The sequence below is a fragment of the Mandrillus leucophaeus genome, unplaced genomic scaffold, assembly GCF_000951045.1.
Source record: "Mandrillus leucophaeus isolate KB7577 unplaced genomic scaffold, Mleu.le_1.0 Scaffold28, whole genome shotgun sequence".
Classification (NCBI taxonomy): Eukaryota; Metazoa; Chordata; class Mammalia; order Primates; family Cercopithecidae; genus Mandrillus; species Mandrillus leucophaeus.
Genome location: NW_012102920.1, coordinates 1,526,924 through 1,542,217, shown reverse-complemented (window position 1 = coordinate 1,542,217; position 15,294 = coordinate 1,526,924). Strand labels below are relative to the sequence as shown.

Here is a 15,294-nt window from a genome sequence, read left to right as displayed (position 1 = left end):
GAGAGCATGAGTGTGTGGCAGTGTGTGAGTGTGAGAACATGTGTGTGGTAGTGTGTGTGAGAGTGAGAGCATGTGTGTCTGTGTGAATGTGTGTGTGAGCATGAGTGTGTGGTAATGTGTGTGAGTGTGAGAGCATGTGTGTCTGTGTGAAAGTGTGAAAACATGAGTGTGTGTGGTAGTGTGTGTGTGAGAGCATGCGTGTCTGTGTGAAAGTGTGTGAGAGCATGTGTGTGGTAGTGTGTGTGAGTGTGAGAGCGTATGTGTCTGTGTGAAAGTGTGAGAGCATGAGTGTGTGGTCGTGTGTGTGAGTGTGAGAACATGCGTGTCTGTGTGAAAGTGTGTGAGAGGATGAGACCGTGTGTGAACACGTGTCAGAGTGTGTGCGAGTGTGTGTGCCTGTGTGAATGTGTGACCATGTGAATGAGCGTGTGTGACAGCACGTGTGCGGGATGCTGTGACTGTGTGAGTGTGCGCGTGCCTGTCAGCATTGGAGTGCGTGTGTGAGCCTGTGAGCCCGTGAGGGAATTGTGAGCATGTGTGTGAGTGCGTGTGTGGGGGGGCACATGTGTGAGAGCATCTGAGCATGAGTGTGTGTGAGTGTGCGAGTGTGTGAGCCCAGGGCTGGCCCTGCTTCCGGCCTTTGCCAGGGCCCTCGCGGCTGGGCCCATGGGGCTGGCAGCGCTGATGTTGGCATCGGTGGCTGTGAGCTGGGCTATGAAGTACCACCTTGACGAATGCTGCTCACTGTGTGACGCCGTTTGTGAGCAAAGGCTCATTTGTACTCGGAACGTGGGGCCGTTTGTTGCCGTGATGCTTGGGACTCCCTGTCCTGCCAGTCTGGGAGCCTTCACCGCTGCCCACCTGTGTGACCGCTGACTGCTGGCTTAAAAGCAGGTTAATCTCCTGTGGCTCGGCGCACGTGGCCGGCGGTGGCAGGACCTCCCGTGTCCGTGCGGAGCCTGATGTGCAGCGGGGAGCGGAGGGTGGGGCCGCCAGCTCGCGATTGTCACTCCTGCTGCTGCTGCTGCTCAGTGTTTCTTTCACATGGGCTGTGTGTCCGGCCTGTGCTGACAGCTTCACTGGCAGAGCTGTGGGGCAGGTCCCGTTGTCCACGCTTTCCTGAAGACTCTGAGGGTCAGGGAAGCCACCTGCCCGTGGCCGCCCTGAGACTCAGCCTTGCCCCGTGCAGGCTGAGGGTCCCGCTGTGCCCAACAGGGGCCTGGATGTGAGGGATGTGCCCTCCCGTGCCCTCTGGGAGTGTTGAAGTGGCCTCCTGGGGCTGTGCAGAGCCACCAACCTCCCCGTCCGGGCCAGTGCCCAGAGGGACATGGGGCGCCCGGCTGCGTGTGTGTTTTCTCTGTTTAAGATTCGGAGCTGGTTGGTGTTTACGCCTGGAGAAAGGGACAAGCTCTGGTGAGGTCGCTGCTTGGGCCCCCTCCCGTCCTCCGCAGGCTCCATAGCAAGGATCCCTGGAGAGACCCGGCTCTCACCGTGGACTTAGGTACCTGTGCCTCTGCCGTGAGCTCTGTCCTGCTCTGCTGTGGCATCTGGGGGCGGGCGCAGAGGAGGAGACGCCCAGGCTCCAGGCTGCCTGGAAGGAGGAGGTGTGGGCGCCTCTCACAGAAGCCTGAAAACACCCTCCAAACCTGCCACCCATTCAACTGGGGACTTCGGGCAATAAGTGTTTTCAAAGCCTAACAAAAGGGTTTCTGTCCCTGGGAGGCTCCATCGGCAGTTCCCAGGCAGGCACCCTGCCAAGGTGCTCTCCTGGCAGGAAGGCAGGATGGGAGCTGGCAGGGGCTCCCCAGACACTGGCACCCTCCACCTGTGCTTGGCTACCGTGTGCAGAGCAGCAGCTCATCACACAGGCGTGGTGCCCACCCTCAGAGGGCTTCTGCCCAGCAGAGGCCCAAGGGCCTCCTAGCCGCCCCCACGCTCTTTGCCTCCAGCCTGGGTGGAGGAGCTGGCTTTGCTCTCCCCTCCGCTCCTCTCCTCACCCCTGATCCTCCTGTCTTCGCAGGAGACAGCGAGAAAGTCACAGCTGCCGAGTGCTCACCGGTTTGTGCCCAGTGTCCCGGTGCCACATCCGCCCACAGTGACCAGCAGGTGTCCGGGAACACACCCAGCCTGGCTTCCTTCGACCAGCCGGCGACCATCCAGACGGCCATGGCCATCCTACGAGACCTGCGCCAGCAAATCCAGGCTGGTCTAGAACTGGCCCAGACCCGCAAGGGAGGGCAAGAGCTGAGGCCATCAAAGCAGAGGCTGCAGGACGTGGCAAGGAAGGGCCCCTGCAGGGACCCCAGTGCCCAGATATCCTTCTCTAAGAGTCCCTGGGCCATGACGGAGGGGAAGCGTTCCTCTTCAGAGAGGGCTAGGAGTTTCCACAGCTGGGAGCCCTGGAGCTCCTCCATTGGACGGGAGTCCTGTCCGCAGAGGGCCTGGGAGACCCAAGGACAGGACCGCTCCTTCCAGAGGCCGGAGAGTCCCCATGAGACGCTGGGCCACTTCTCCCGGCGGCCCTGGAGTGCGTTGGCTGGGCAGGCCTGCAGTTCGCAGAGGGCCTCGGGGGCCCAAAGACAGGGCCCCTCCTCCCAGAGGCCGGGGAGCCCCCCTGAAAAGCGGAACCCCTTTCGAACCCAGCAGTCCTGGCGTGCCGCAGCCACGCAGCCCTGTCCACAGAGGGCCTGGACTGCCTGTGAAGACTGGGAGGCCCTTGGCCCCAGACTGTGGAATCCTCTGGAAAGGCCCAGTCCTCCAGCACAGCGGCCCTGGAGCAGCTCCAGCATGCAGAGGGCCGGCCCCCCGGGCAAGGGCAGAGGCATCGGCTCCCCTGCCTCGGGTGCCAAGCATGCCCTGCCAAGGCCCACTGGGAGCTTCCCTCAGAACCCACCTGGGAAGGAGAAGGACGTGCTACGGCCCTGCCCCAGGCCCCGGGGTCTCCTGGGACCCTCACACAGCTCCGAGTCCTTGCGGGAGTTCATGCGCCAGAAGGCGCAGGCCCGGCGGCGGCAGGCCCTGGAGGAGAAGGCCTCGGCTCTGCGCACACAGGAGCTGAGGAGCCGGAGGCTGCAGGAGGTCTACCGGCAGCAGAGGGAGGCCGTCCTTGGCAGGGCGGTCCCCGTGGTCTCCCGGACCACCCCTGGCATCGTGACCTTTGTCCCCAGTTCTGCGCAGTCCGCGGTACGTGCCGGGGGTGGGTTGGGGGGACTCAGCCATGGACCCGAGGCTTAGGCGCTCAGGTGCTGCCTCTATCCCCCTGGTGCTCTCCAGGGAGCGGCCGGGTGAGGGCTGCAGCTGGGGGCTGGGGACTGCACGGTGTCGCTGCCACTGCCCGGAGAAAGCCAGAGCTTCTGTGGATGCCTCCCTGGGGGAGGCCCTGGTGAGGTGCAGGGTCAGACTTGGGCGCCTTTGCCCCTGGGTACAACGGGGCTCCGGAGACACTCCCTTGGCTCTCACAGCCCCTAAAGTGGGACCCCCGATTCCTGCACGGCTCTCAGAAAGCAGCCTGAGACCCCAGTGGGAGGTCAGGGCCTAGCTCTGAGGCTGAGAGAACGGGGCGTGTGGGCTTCCCAGGCAGGGGGTGTCTGATGGCATTGCCCTCTGCTTTAGGGCCTGGAAGCCTCCGGGAGCCTGGAGTCCCCGGTGCTGGAGTGGAGCAAAGTGACTTCTGGCGTGGTGCTGGGGGGCCAGGAAGCCCCAGGCAGGTGGGTGTGAAAGTGCAGGGGCTGCACGTGCTGGGTGGGGCCGTGGGTGGGCTGGAGCCGAGGACAGTGCTGGGTGCGTTCTGGGGACCTCGTGATATCGCCTCATGACTGACAGGCTCCTCAGGTGGGGCAGGCTCTGTCCCGCCCGCCCACAGTGCCGCCTGGCTGCATGGAGCAGGCGGTCACCACTGTGCTTGTTCTCATGGAGGCAAGAGTCGCATCAAACTTAAATCCACCACGTTAAAGGGCACGTTCCGTGGCATCGAGCACCTTCACCGTGTGCTGTGCAACCAGCACTTCCACTGAGTTCCAGAACATTCCAACTCCCCGTGAGCCCCACCCTCAGGAGGCAGCCTCTCCCCCAGCCCTGGGGGGAGCTATGGGTCTGCTTTTTGCCTCAACGGATTTGCCTATTCTTTTTTTTTTTTTTTTTTTGAGATGGAGTCTTGCTGTGTCGCCCAGGCTGGAGTGCAGTGGTGCAATCTCAGCTCACTGCAACCTCCACCTCCCAGGTTCAAGTGATTCTCCTGCCTCAGCCTCCTGAGTAGCTGGGACTACAGGCGCCCGCCACCACGCCTGGCTAATTTTTTGTATTTTCAGTAGAGACGGGGTTTCACCACGCTGACCAGGCTGGTCTGGAACTCCCAACCTCAGGTGATCCACCCGCCTCGGCCTCCCAAAGTGCTGGGATTACAGGCATGAGCCACCGCGCCCCGCCCGGATTTGCTTATTCTTGACATTTTATCTAAATGGGATCACGGGGTATGGGTCTGGCTTCTCTCACCGAGGATAACGTTTTCCGGGCTCATCAGTGTTGCAGCTTGAATCAGAACTTCACTGAGTCTGGGCTGAATAATGCCGGCTGTGGGCAGGCGACCTTTTCTTCACAGCCTCGTGGCTGACGGATGCCTGGGCCCCACCTGCGGCGGCCGTAAGCGGGCTGCACGGGCTGCTTCGGCCCTTGCGCTGTTTCTCTTGGGTACACGCCTGGGAGTGAACTGCATGGGCATGTGCACCTCTGTGTGCAGCTTTCTCGGGCACTTGCACCCCGTTCCCCACAGCAGCCGCCCTGGTTCCCATCCCCCTGCCGGCGCGAGGGTCCCCATCTCTTCTCTTCCTCACAGTGCTTACTTTTCGCTTATTTTCTGTGTTTCTGTTTTGCTTTGACTACCGTGTATTTGAATTTCTGGAGGCCCCTCCCCTGAGGGCATCGTGATTCACACATGTGGGGTCTGAAGACCTCCTACCACTTTGCTTGGGGGAGTTGAGCCTGGGTCTCACTAGTTTCCAGCCTGGCTCTTGCCCAGGGAGGGCTGTGGAAGTTCCCAGCTTCAGGCCAGTGGCACACACTCTCTGGCCTGGCTTCACGCTAGGCACCTGTGAGGAACTCTCAGCCAGGCCTCCTGCATGCCCTTGGTTCCGGCGGGCAGGGGATGCTGGCTCAGAGGCCGGGGAAGGGGCTCCCACCCACCAGGAGCGTCCCACCCTGGACTCCCTCAGGCCCCTGGCATATCTTTGGCAGCCAGTGTTGGGGGCTTCCAGTTGGCCCCGGAGCTCAGCTCCCCTCTCTGCAGGACCCGACCCCTCCCTCTGGCTCCTTTTGGCTCCATTTTGTCCTGAAGGTGCTTATTTGGAGATTACTTCCCTGGAGTCTGGGTCACAGGGCAGCCCAGGGGCTGTGTCTGTCAATGTCCAGAGAGACAAGGACACAGGTCCTGAGTGAGCCACTGAGTGAGCGTCCCATGCTGGCCCCGCCGTGCCACCCCCTCCCTAAGGGCAGCCCCTCCCCCACTGGCCACCGTCGGGCTCCGTTTGCTCGACAGGATCCTGCCGAGCTTGGTCCTCGTCGCCTTGGGCGGCTGCAGGGCCTCATCTCACTTCATCATGTCCTTGTCTGTTTTTTTCCCCACCTAAAAAATTGTAGCCGGGCGCGGTGGCTCACACCTATAATCCCAGCACTTTAGGAGGCTGAGGTGGGAGGATTGCTCGAGGCCAGGAGTTTGAGACCAGCCTGGACAACATAGTGAGACCCCATCTCTATTTTCTCCAGAACTCTTCATCTTCCCAAACTGACACTCTGTCGCCATAAAACACTAACTTTCCAGCTCCTCCCCAGCCCTCTGCAACCACCATTCTACTTCCTGTCTCTACGGATCTGCCTGTCCCAGGGCCCTCATGTGAGCGGGAATGCACTGTGTTTGTCCTTCTTGTTACTGAAACAGCAGGGGTTTGGTCTCAGTCCTGCCGCTGGCCACACAGAAGGCCAATCGCAGAGACAATGAGTATTGCCAGGGAAGAGTCTTTAATTGGGTGCCGCTGCCGAAGAGACGGGGGCTCAGTCTCAAATCCAACTCCCTGCCTGACTGACTAAAGCTGGGGTCTTGCGTATCAGGGAAGGAGTGCAGCTCCGTGCAGGAAACGGGAACTAGGGAAGGGTAAGGAAGCAAGCGTGATGCACAAGGAGTCTGGCATCTCATCGTCCGGATGCGGTGACCTGGTGCGTTTCAACTCCTTGATTCTGTCTGGGAGGGCTGGTGGTCGGTTTCCTGAGAAAGGAACTCAGGTAAGACAAATGAAACTTTCTCACGTGTTAAGACTGGCCGGGCTCATTTCTATGGTCATTCAGAAGACACCATGAAGGTGAGTTCCAGGGGACCAATCGGCCAGTTTCATTTTGTGCCTGGCTTATTCTACCAAGGGTGATGTTGTAGCCTGCATTGGAACGTGCTTCCTTTTCAAGGCTGAATACTATTCCACCGTGTCGGTGGGCCTCATTTTGCTTCTCTGTTCGTCCCTCGATGGACACTGAGTGGCTTCCACCTTTTGTCTGTTGTGAATAAGGCTGCTGTGAACAGGGGTGACGTCTTTGAGGCTCTGACTTCAGCTCTTCTGGGTGCGTGCCCAGAGGCAGACTTGCCAGACCCGTGGTCGTTCTATGTTTGACCCAACTGCCTCTTGCCGCGGCAGCACCGTTTTACACCCCACAGGCAGTGCCCGGGATCCAATTCCTCTGTCCCCTCGCTCACGCCTGGCCCTGTTCCTTGCGGCAGCTGTGTGGTCTGTTGTGTGGATACCGTCACCACTTCCCTGGTCCCTGCGGACAGACACTCAGTCGGTCACAGACGCTGCTGTGATGCTCACCCCCACAAAACACGCCTGCTTTCCATGCCCTGCTGGGGCAACCGAGCCCGAGGTGATCTGCTCACGTCTCTCTCCCTGCAGCTTCTGCCTGTGTTTGAACAGAGCCTGGAACCGTGCTGAGACTCTAGAGACCCCAGGGATAGGGGGCCCCCAAGATGAACGGGATGCCCCGGTACTGCTGTCAGCCTCACCCTCTCTGGGATCCCTGGAGCCCCAGGACCTGACCACCCACTACCTACCCCGCGGGCTGTGCATCTACCTGGACCCGAAGGAGGCCGAGCACCTGGGCACTTCCAGCCCCCTGCACCTCCAACATAAGCAGGCGCGGCTGCAGGCGCTAGAGACCACGGCCAAAGTCCTCAAGCAACGGGTCGACAGCCTCACTGCCAAGCTGCAGGATGCCGAGGCACCGGACACTGTCGGGGACCTAGCTGCCAGCCTGCTGCGCTTACGTGCCCACACCCTGCCTGCCGCCCCCACGTTCACCGCCCCAGCCTGCCCTGGAGCCTTGGGGCCCAACGGGGGCAGAGGGGCACCTGGGGAATGGGCGAGCGTGCAGCCCCAGCCCCTTCTCCCTGCCACCTACTTCCTGGACGACGAGACACTGCCGTGGGGTCCCAGCTGGGAGCAACAGCGGAGTGTGAGCCCAAGGTCCCCCCACGAGAGCAAGCCCCGAGGTAGGCTAGCACCTGGGCCACGGTGACCGCCGGGTGGCCGGGGAGTCCTGTGGGCTGGGAGGAATGGGGACCCCATTTTGTCTCTGAGCCTTGGCTTCTTTCCTGGAAAGGGGGCTAGGAGGACAACAGCCAGGGGTTGTCCGGGGGGTCTGAGCAGCATGGTGTACGTGGGCTCTCCCGCGTGGCGTGTGGAGTGTGTGAGCTCTCCTGTGTGGCATGTGGCACCCGCAACAGCTGTTGCTCCGGTCTTATCCTCTGGCCAGAGGAAGAGTGAGGCTTCTCCCGTGGCTCCTTCCCTGCTGACTCCCTGCCCTTGCTCCAGCAGAGGGGCCTGAGGGCCAGGGAAGCTCCCCCACCCTCACCCCTGCAGGTGTGGCTCAGGCTCTCCTGCCGTGATGGCTTGGGTCCCCCGTCCTGTGCTCCCGCTGACCAGGGAGTGAAGCCAGGTGCCCTCTTCTCCAAGGTTTCCCAGAGGAGGGACACGTGGATATGAAACTGGACAAAAGGCTGCAGAGAGGTGTGGCCCCCTTCCAGGCCCTCAGCCCCTCTGCGGGGAGGTAAGCCCACCTGCCCCGCGACCCCAGGTCCCTCTCCGTCCCAACTCCCTCCTCCTGGGGGAGCATCTGTCCTGCCCCGGCGCCTGCAGCCCCAGTGAGCCCCAGGCGGAAGTGGAGCCCAGCAGGTTTGGTTCAGGGGCGTGTGCAGGTGGAAATTGAGTTAGACACTCATGACAGAGGTTGTAGTGCACGCAGCGGCGGCTCCCTCCCGAGCACCTAAGCCTCAGTAGCAGCTGTGGCCTCGAGTCCCTCCCGGGGATTTGTGAACACGTTTGGATCTCCTCTCCTGAAAAACCTCCCCTCCACACCTGCCCCCACCAAAAATCTTCCTCCGAGCCCACCACCTGCCCAGCGGCCTCTCGCTCTTGCTAGGGTGGGCCGGGATCCCTGTCCAGGGCCTCCTGGCCAGCAGTGCCCTCCTGGTCGCCGCGGCTCCCTGCACGCCACATGCTGCCAGGACTTCTTGGGCCACTCACGGCCACTCTCACCCCTCTGTCCTTGACGGAAGCACCCGGGTGAGGGACCCCGGCCTGACCTGAGCCGCTTCCCAGGCAGCCCTGGAACCCAGGCTCGAAAACTCAGCACCATGGGCGGGGCAGGCAGGAGGCCAGGTCGGCGGCCGTCTCTTGGGAAGGCCTCTGTGCATCCTTAACGCGTGGCCAGGTTCACCAGGGACACCTAGACGTTGGCTGCCCGGACACCAGGGCCTGGGTCATGCCACCCACCTCCACCAAGCTGTCTTCTGGGTGGCCAAGGGCGTGAGGGCAGACGCCACGTGTAGCACTAGGGTGGCAGTGGGCACCACAGCAGAGGAGCTGTTGCTCAGAGTCCACATGTGGGGGAAGGGGGTGCCCCCTCCCCAAGCCCAACCTTCCCTCCTTTCCCCGCCCCTCCCCTCCCCGCTGCTGGGACATTTCCTGGCCCGAAGCCTCCCCTGCCCATCCTTCCTAGGAAACCCCACCAGCTTCCTCTCCTGGAGCCTCACTCCTTGACCTCAGGGGATGGTGGGCTTGGTGCCTGTGCCAGGGCCTTTGGGTTGTGCCCCATCTCACTCCCGACCCCACCTGCTGCCCAGGCCAAGTCCAGCCCGTGGAACTGAGTCATTGTGACCAGAAGAGGGCAGCATCGGGCCAGACCTCGCCTCTGTCCCTGCGTTGCCCGGGACAACTTCCGCCCAGCCCTTGAGAAGGGGTGGGGGGCGGGGGTGGTGAGAATATTTTGAAAGGTTAATTTCAGTGTCCCCGGCTCCCCGGGGACCAGCTAGATCTGCCCCCAGGACCAGACTCAGGCTGAGGTCTCCGCATTCCTGGCCTAGCCTGGGTCCAGCCAGACGGACAGAGGCTTGGCCCAGGCTCCCTGTGGCGATGGTACCCAGACGTTCCCCCCAGGGCCGGGCACTGGGCTGTGCCCTCCACCTCCACAGCCCTGCCGAGGCGGCAGAAACACAGCAGGAGGCAGAATCATATTCATGAACCGTGGCCCGGAGGGACCCGGGTTTGTGGAGAGCAGGGATTAGGGAGAGGCTCAGAGGCTCGCTGGGCCCTCCCAAGGCTTCCGCCCCTGCTCCAGCAGCCAGGAAAGGGGCCCGGCCTGTGTCTTCTGAAACAGCTGTTGCCACTCACCACTTGAGGGGCGGGAGCTTCAGGGCCAGTGCACGCAGCCTCTGCTGGATCCACCTGCTGCCGCCCTCCTACGTTTCCCACGCCGAGCCTCTCAGGTGTCCCAGATCCTGGCTGCCTCTCAGACTGATTTCTTTGTTTGTTTGTTTTTTGTTTTTGTTTTTTGAGATGGAGTCTTGCTCTGTTGCCCAGGCTGGAGTGCGATGGCTTGATCTCAGCTCACTGCCACCTCTGTCTCCCAGGTTCAAGCGATTCTCCTGCCTCAGCCTCCCCAGCAACTGGGATTACAGGCACCCGCCACCATGCCCAACTAATTTTTGTATTTTTAGTAGAGATGGGTTTTTACCATATTGGCCAGACTGGTCTTGAACTCCTGACCTCGTGATCCGCCCACCTCAGCCTCCCAAAGTGCTGGGATTACAGGTGTGAGCCACTGCTCCGGGCCTCAGACTGATTTCTGAGTTGGGGCGTGAGACAAACACCTGTGGGCCCTGAGGGCTGCTGAGGGAGGGCGTGTCTACCCCCTGCCCGACAACCCCCGGGCCACAGGTATGGGCAGCATCTTCAGCCCCTCCAGTGGATTCTGGGTCACTGTGGACCAGGAAGCACAGATGGGGGCCCTGATGAGAAATGCAAAGTGAGGCGAGCTGTGCTCATGGACGCAGGCTCAGCACACGCCCCGGATGCAGGCTCAGCACATGCCCCAGATGCAGGCTCAGCACACGCCACACCCACAAACCCGTCTCTCTGTGCACCCCAAAGACCCCTCATCCCAGTAGCACTGCCTGCCCGTGCCTGGCAGCTCTCCCTCACCACTCAGCCACCTCCAGGGGAAAGGCCAGCGGCTACACCTGGCTCCTGGCTCTATCAGCCTTGCGTGCTGGCCAGCCTGAGTGGGGGCAGGTGTGTGGGTCCAGCCATGCCTGCCTCCATGGTCACAGCCTGGGTGCTCCCCAGATAGGTTGCCCTGAAGTCTCCAGTGCCAGCCTTGAGCAGAGGGGTGAAGGTCACAGCTGATGTGTGACCCCATTCTGCTCTAGGCCTGGTGGGCAGTGCCCTTAGTAGATGGCAGAGGTGGTCCCGATGACCACGCTGGCTGGGGAGACTCTGACCTTGGCCCTGGGGACCGATGGTGGCCATGGAAGCTGACCGTGCACACCCGTGCTCTCCCTGGGGTCCGAGTACAGAGCCCAGAGCAGCCAGGCTTGGTGCCGGTGCTTACCAGATGTGGGCTGGTAGCCTCGCCTCGGCCCACACCACCATGCTGGGACACATGCTCAGGCCCCACCCGCTCACCCCTGCCTCCCGCTCACCCCTGCCTCCCACTCACCCCTGCTTCCTTGTTCCGAGGCCTCAGGCTCTTCCCCTGCCAGGCTTTTGGCCCTCGGGTCCCATCCTGGGCACACTGTTGGGAGTCTGAGAGCTGCTCCAGGCCACAGGAGCCCAGCTTCCTGCTCAACGAGGGCTGTCCCCCAGATCTCCCTGCCTCCTGTCTCCTCCACGGGCCTGGCCCTGCCATGCGTGTGCCTGTGTCTTCCAGCTCACACGCGGGCCCAGCCACGCTGCACCCTATCTGGGGCTCCCTACGACTGGAGGAGATGCCGTCGGCTGGAGGGGCAGACTCTGTGGCGCCCTGGACCCCCCAGAGCTGCGGTAAGGGTGACCCTGCAGACAGGCCCTGGGCTGGCTGGTCGGGTGGCCAGGGGCATCTGCTGAGAACCCCTTCCACTGCCTAGCACTCGAGCTTGGCCCTGTGGGGTAGAGAAATACTTTTCCACGTGGAGAGCATCCACGCCTCGTTATTAAAGGTTTTGGAGGCTTTCGGGACCCTCTGCGTGCTCTGTGCTCGCCACGCCTGCAGTGATGGGGGCTGGGTGGATGAGACCCACGTGCTTATTTCATGACAGCCATGCCCCATGCCGCTGTGCTCATCCCACCTCCCAGGGCGCTTCCTTACAGTCCCATCAGCCTGGATTCGACTTTTTTTCCTGCTACTGAGTCTTTTCATCCTGGGTTTCCAACAAGCAGTGCCCACTGCCTGGTGCCCAAGGGACCCAGCAGTTGCTGAAGCCCTGGGCTTGAGGCCCTTGTGCTGGCGTGGGCTGCGCTGTGGGACCCTCCTGGCAGGTGGGCTTGGCAGGGCAGCTGGAGGGGCTGATGCAGCCATGGGAAGTGAGTATGGACTCAGAAGGTGGGGGACCCCTTTTGCTGCTTCATCGTTGTCTGTTGATATTCTTCAGAGGAACAGATTTTGAGCATTGGAGTAAAACATGTTCATGTCTAGCTGGGGGAGAGATGGTGGGAGGGTGCATTCCGAGTGAATGGGGGCCCCCATCCAACCGCTACCCCTGGACCACCATCCCAGAGCAGCCCCAGATACATCCTGCACCCTCCTCAGCTGGCAGCGGGGAGTTCTGAGGAAGGTTCCTGCCCCAGGGCCAGTGCCAGGGGCAGGGAGGAGGGTTTCAGTCCTGGGATGTGGACGCCACGGGTTGGGTTCAAAGCCTTGAGCTGGAGGCTGCTTCCCGGTTGGTGAGGGGCTCCTCGGGTCCTCCCCAACTGACAGCGTCCTCCCAGGGCCCCGGAGCCACACCTGGCAGCTTGAAGGAAGCTGTTCTCTGCGGACCAGCAGAGAGGGTCCTGTGTGTTTGTGCACGTGCATGTGTGTGTGCATGCTTGTGTGTGTGTGTGGAGGAGAGGGCCTGTCGGGCTCACACCTGGAGCCCTCTGAGGGAGGAAGGGTCTGCGTCTTCCCCACTCTGGCCCCTCCCCTGGGAGACTCTCCCAGTCTCCAGGACGTGGGAGCCTCTGCACCTCTGGTATGCACCTGCCCCTTCCTTCCACACACACCCTCTGAGCATCACTGCCTACCTGGCACTGAGGGAGCCGGCCCCGGCCCTTACAGTGCCTGTGTTTCAGGGAAAGTGGACAGTAAGAAGACAAGCAAGGGAGGATACACAGAGGATGGGATCTGAGGCATGAGGCCAAGGGGAGAATTCAACAGGAAGGGGCAGACAGCTCATGTGCTGGGGGGGTTCAGAGCCAGGAAGGCCCCCGCAGGCCTCTGGCCTTGGTTGTTTATGCTGTTGTAACAGAATCCCAGAGACTGGATGATTTATAATGACCAGAAATGTATTGGCTTACAGTTCTGGAGGCTGGGAAGTCTAAGAACAAGATGCCGGTGTCTGGAAAGGGCCTTCTTGCAGCATGAACGCAGAGAGGAAGGCAGGGGGGCGAGAGGGGGTGGGATTCCCCCTTTTATAACAAACCTCCGCCCACAATGATGGCATTCATCCATTCACAAGGGTGGAACCCTCATAACTGAATCATCTCGTGGCTGAATCGCTGCCTCATGGCTGAATTGCCTTGTATTTCAACATGAGGAGGGACAAGCATTCAAACTATAGCACCACCTTTCCTCTCCCCAGGAAGTGCAGCCCAGGGAGGTGCAGCGAGCTTCCCAGGGTGCCCAGGGATGGGCTGGGATGGGGCTCTGTTCTCCCACTGCTGGATTTGCTGACTTCTCACTTCCTGAAGGCTGGATGGGCAGGGGCTAGCCGATGTGAGTCATGGACAGTTCCAATGGCCGCAGGACAGCCGCCTCTTGGCCGGGATCTCCCAAGGGGGTTGAGGTCAGAGTCAGGCTCTGCCTTCTCCTTGGAAAGGGCAGCCTGAAGGGGCAGTTTTTATCCCTATACCTCATTCACCATCCTATGGGCGGAAGGTGCAGTAGCCCCAGGGGGACAGGCAACAGGACTCTATTGGGTCTAACTTTTATGACTGGAGGCAGCACTGTCCAGGAGAATCTTCTAGACATAAACACCTACACCAGAGCTGTCCAGTGGAACCTTCTAGACTCAAACACCCAGACCAGAGCTGTGCAGTGGAATCTTCTAGACTTAAACACCTAGACCAGAGCTGTCCAATGGTACCTTCTAGACTGAAACATGTAGACTAGCCCTGTCCGGTGGAACCTTCTAGACTTAAACAGACCTGAGTTGTCCAATGGAACCTTCTAGATTTAAACACCTAGACCAGAACTGTCCAATAAAGCTTCTAGACTTAAACACGTAGACTAGCTCCGTCCAGTAGAACTTTCTAGACTTAAACATGTACACCACAATGTCCACTAGAAACCTTCTGCAATGACGGAAATGTTTCAGATTCTGAGTTGTCCAATATGGTAGCTACCAGTCACATGTGGCTGTCAAGCCACGAAAATGTGGCCAGTGTAACTGAAGAGTGGCATTTTATGTTTTATTTTTTGTGAATTTAAGTTTAAATGTAAACGGCAGGTGTGGCTGCCAGCTGCCATGTTGGACAGCAGAGCCCTGGCTCTCAAACTCCGCAGCCCCCACCGAGGGCATGGGTCCTGTCAGCCTCATTCTGGTTTGAGGCTGTGACTCCCCAGGACCCAAGCCACATGACTGAGAATGTAGCTAGTTAACATCATCACCACCAGCAGTGACGGCAGCTGCCGTGTGCCAAGATCTGTCAAACTGTCCCATTGCATCTTCACAGCTACCAGGGACTTTGGGGTGGCACATGGAGCTAGACTTTTTGGGGCTCCTCACCCATTGCTAGAGGAGTCAGGGCACTCATTGGGGTGACTCCTGCAGTCTCTGTCCAGCCAGGGCCGTGCCCAGCTCGGGGACGGCTCGCTTTCTCCTGGGTCACAGCTCAGAGCTCAGGAACAAACAGCTCATGTCCCGCCATGTCCCCTGAACTGTCGGGTGCTGATGTGGCCGGTGATGACCAGGACTCCCCCTCCTCAGGCCACAACTGGGAGATCTTGGGGGCCACGGGACTGTGGGGCTCGCAGGAGCCGGAGGGGCATTTGGTGGGGCTGGGGCCCCTTCGCTGGCGTCTGCCTCTCTCAGGCCCATGAGACAAAAGCAAAGGATGGTTTCTCCCCTTGGCGAAAAAGGAATTTCAGCTCAGAACAGATGCCTGAACCAAAACCAAGAAGTGTAAGAGTGTCTCCACTTTCCATCATCACCCGTTAGATGGGGCCACAGGGGTGACCGCGAATGCTCAGTGCACGCCAGGTGGCCGGCGCTCCTGCTGCTCGCCGGGTCTCGGTGCTTTGGGGCGTCCTCTGGTGCTTTGGGGCGTCCTCTGCTGCTGTGGAAACGCCCAGGGACCAGCTGAGCTGTGTGGTTCACGGCTGAGCTGCTCCGTTCCGGGAAGGTGAGCAGTCCACTGGAGGAGCCGCCGGTCTTGGGGCAGTCGGAGTGGGGATCCTGGTCTTGGCTCCGTCCGTACACTGGGCGACAGTGACCAGGGCACTCATCGCCAGCCGTCACGAGGCCCCACCATCTGCAGACCCCATTGCCTGCAGCGCCTCCTGGTGGCAGCCTCCGTGGGGCCAGGAGCTCCAACAGCGTGCAGAGTCAGAGCTGGGACTCGGGGCCACCACGGAGAAAGAGAAGCCCCCTCCGCTGCTACTGGGGACTTCACTATCCAAGGAGGAGGCTGAGGTTTTCAGGCCCACGCTCTGGACCAACCCCAGAAATTCCAAGGAGAGCCCAGGACTTGTGCCGGTGCTTACATCAGCACCCACCCCCTCAGCACCCACCCACCCCCTCAGCAC

At 60.8% G+C, this 15,294-nt stretch overlaps 1 protein-coding gene across 1 annotated transcript in view; it reads left to right on the top strand.

The window, feature by feature from the left end:
• LOC105543311 overlaps window positions 1-11,964 on the top strand; it is a 39,064-nt gene extending 27,100 nt beyond the window's left edge. Inside the window, exons 4-9 of the mRNA XM_011985160.1 lie at window positions 1,367-1,501; window positions 2,021-3,183; window positions 3,613-3,707; window positions 6,930-7,525; window positions 7,989-8,082; window positions 11,242-11,964. Of these exons, the coding sequence (XP_011840550.1) occupies window positions 1,367-1,501; window positions 2,021-3,183; window positions 3,613-3,707; window positions 6,930-7,525; window positions 7,989-8,082; window positions 11,242-11,437 (2,279 nt within the window). The 3' untranslated portion in view covers window positions 11,438-11,964. The remainder of the gene's footprint in view (window positions 1-1,366; window positions 1,502-2,020; window positions 3,184-3,612; window positions 3,708-6,929; window positions 7,526-7,988; window positions 8,083-11,241) is intronic.
• The last annotated feature ends 3,330 nt before the right edge of the window (window positions 11,965-15,294 follow it).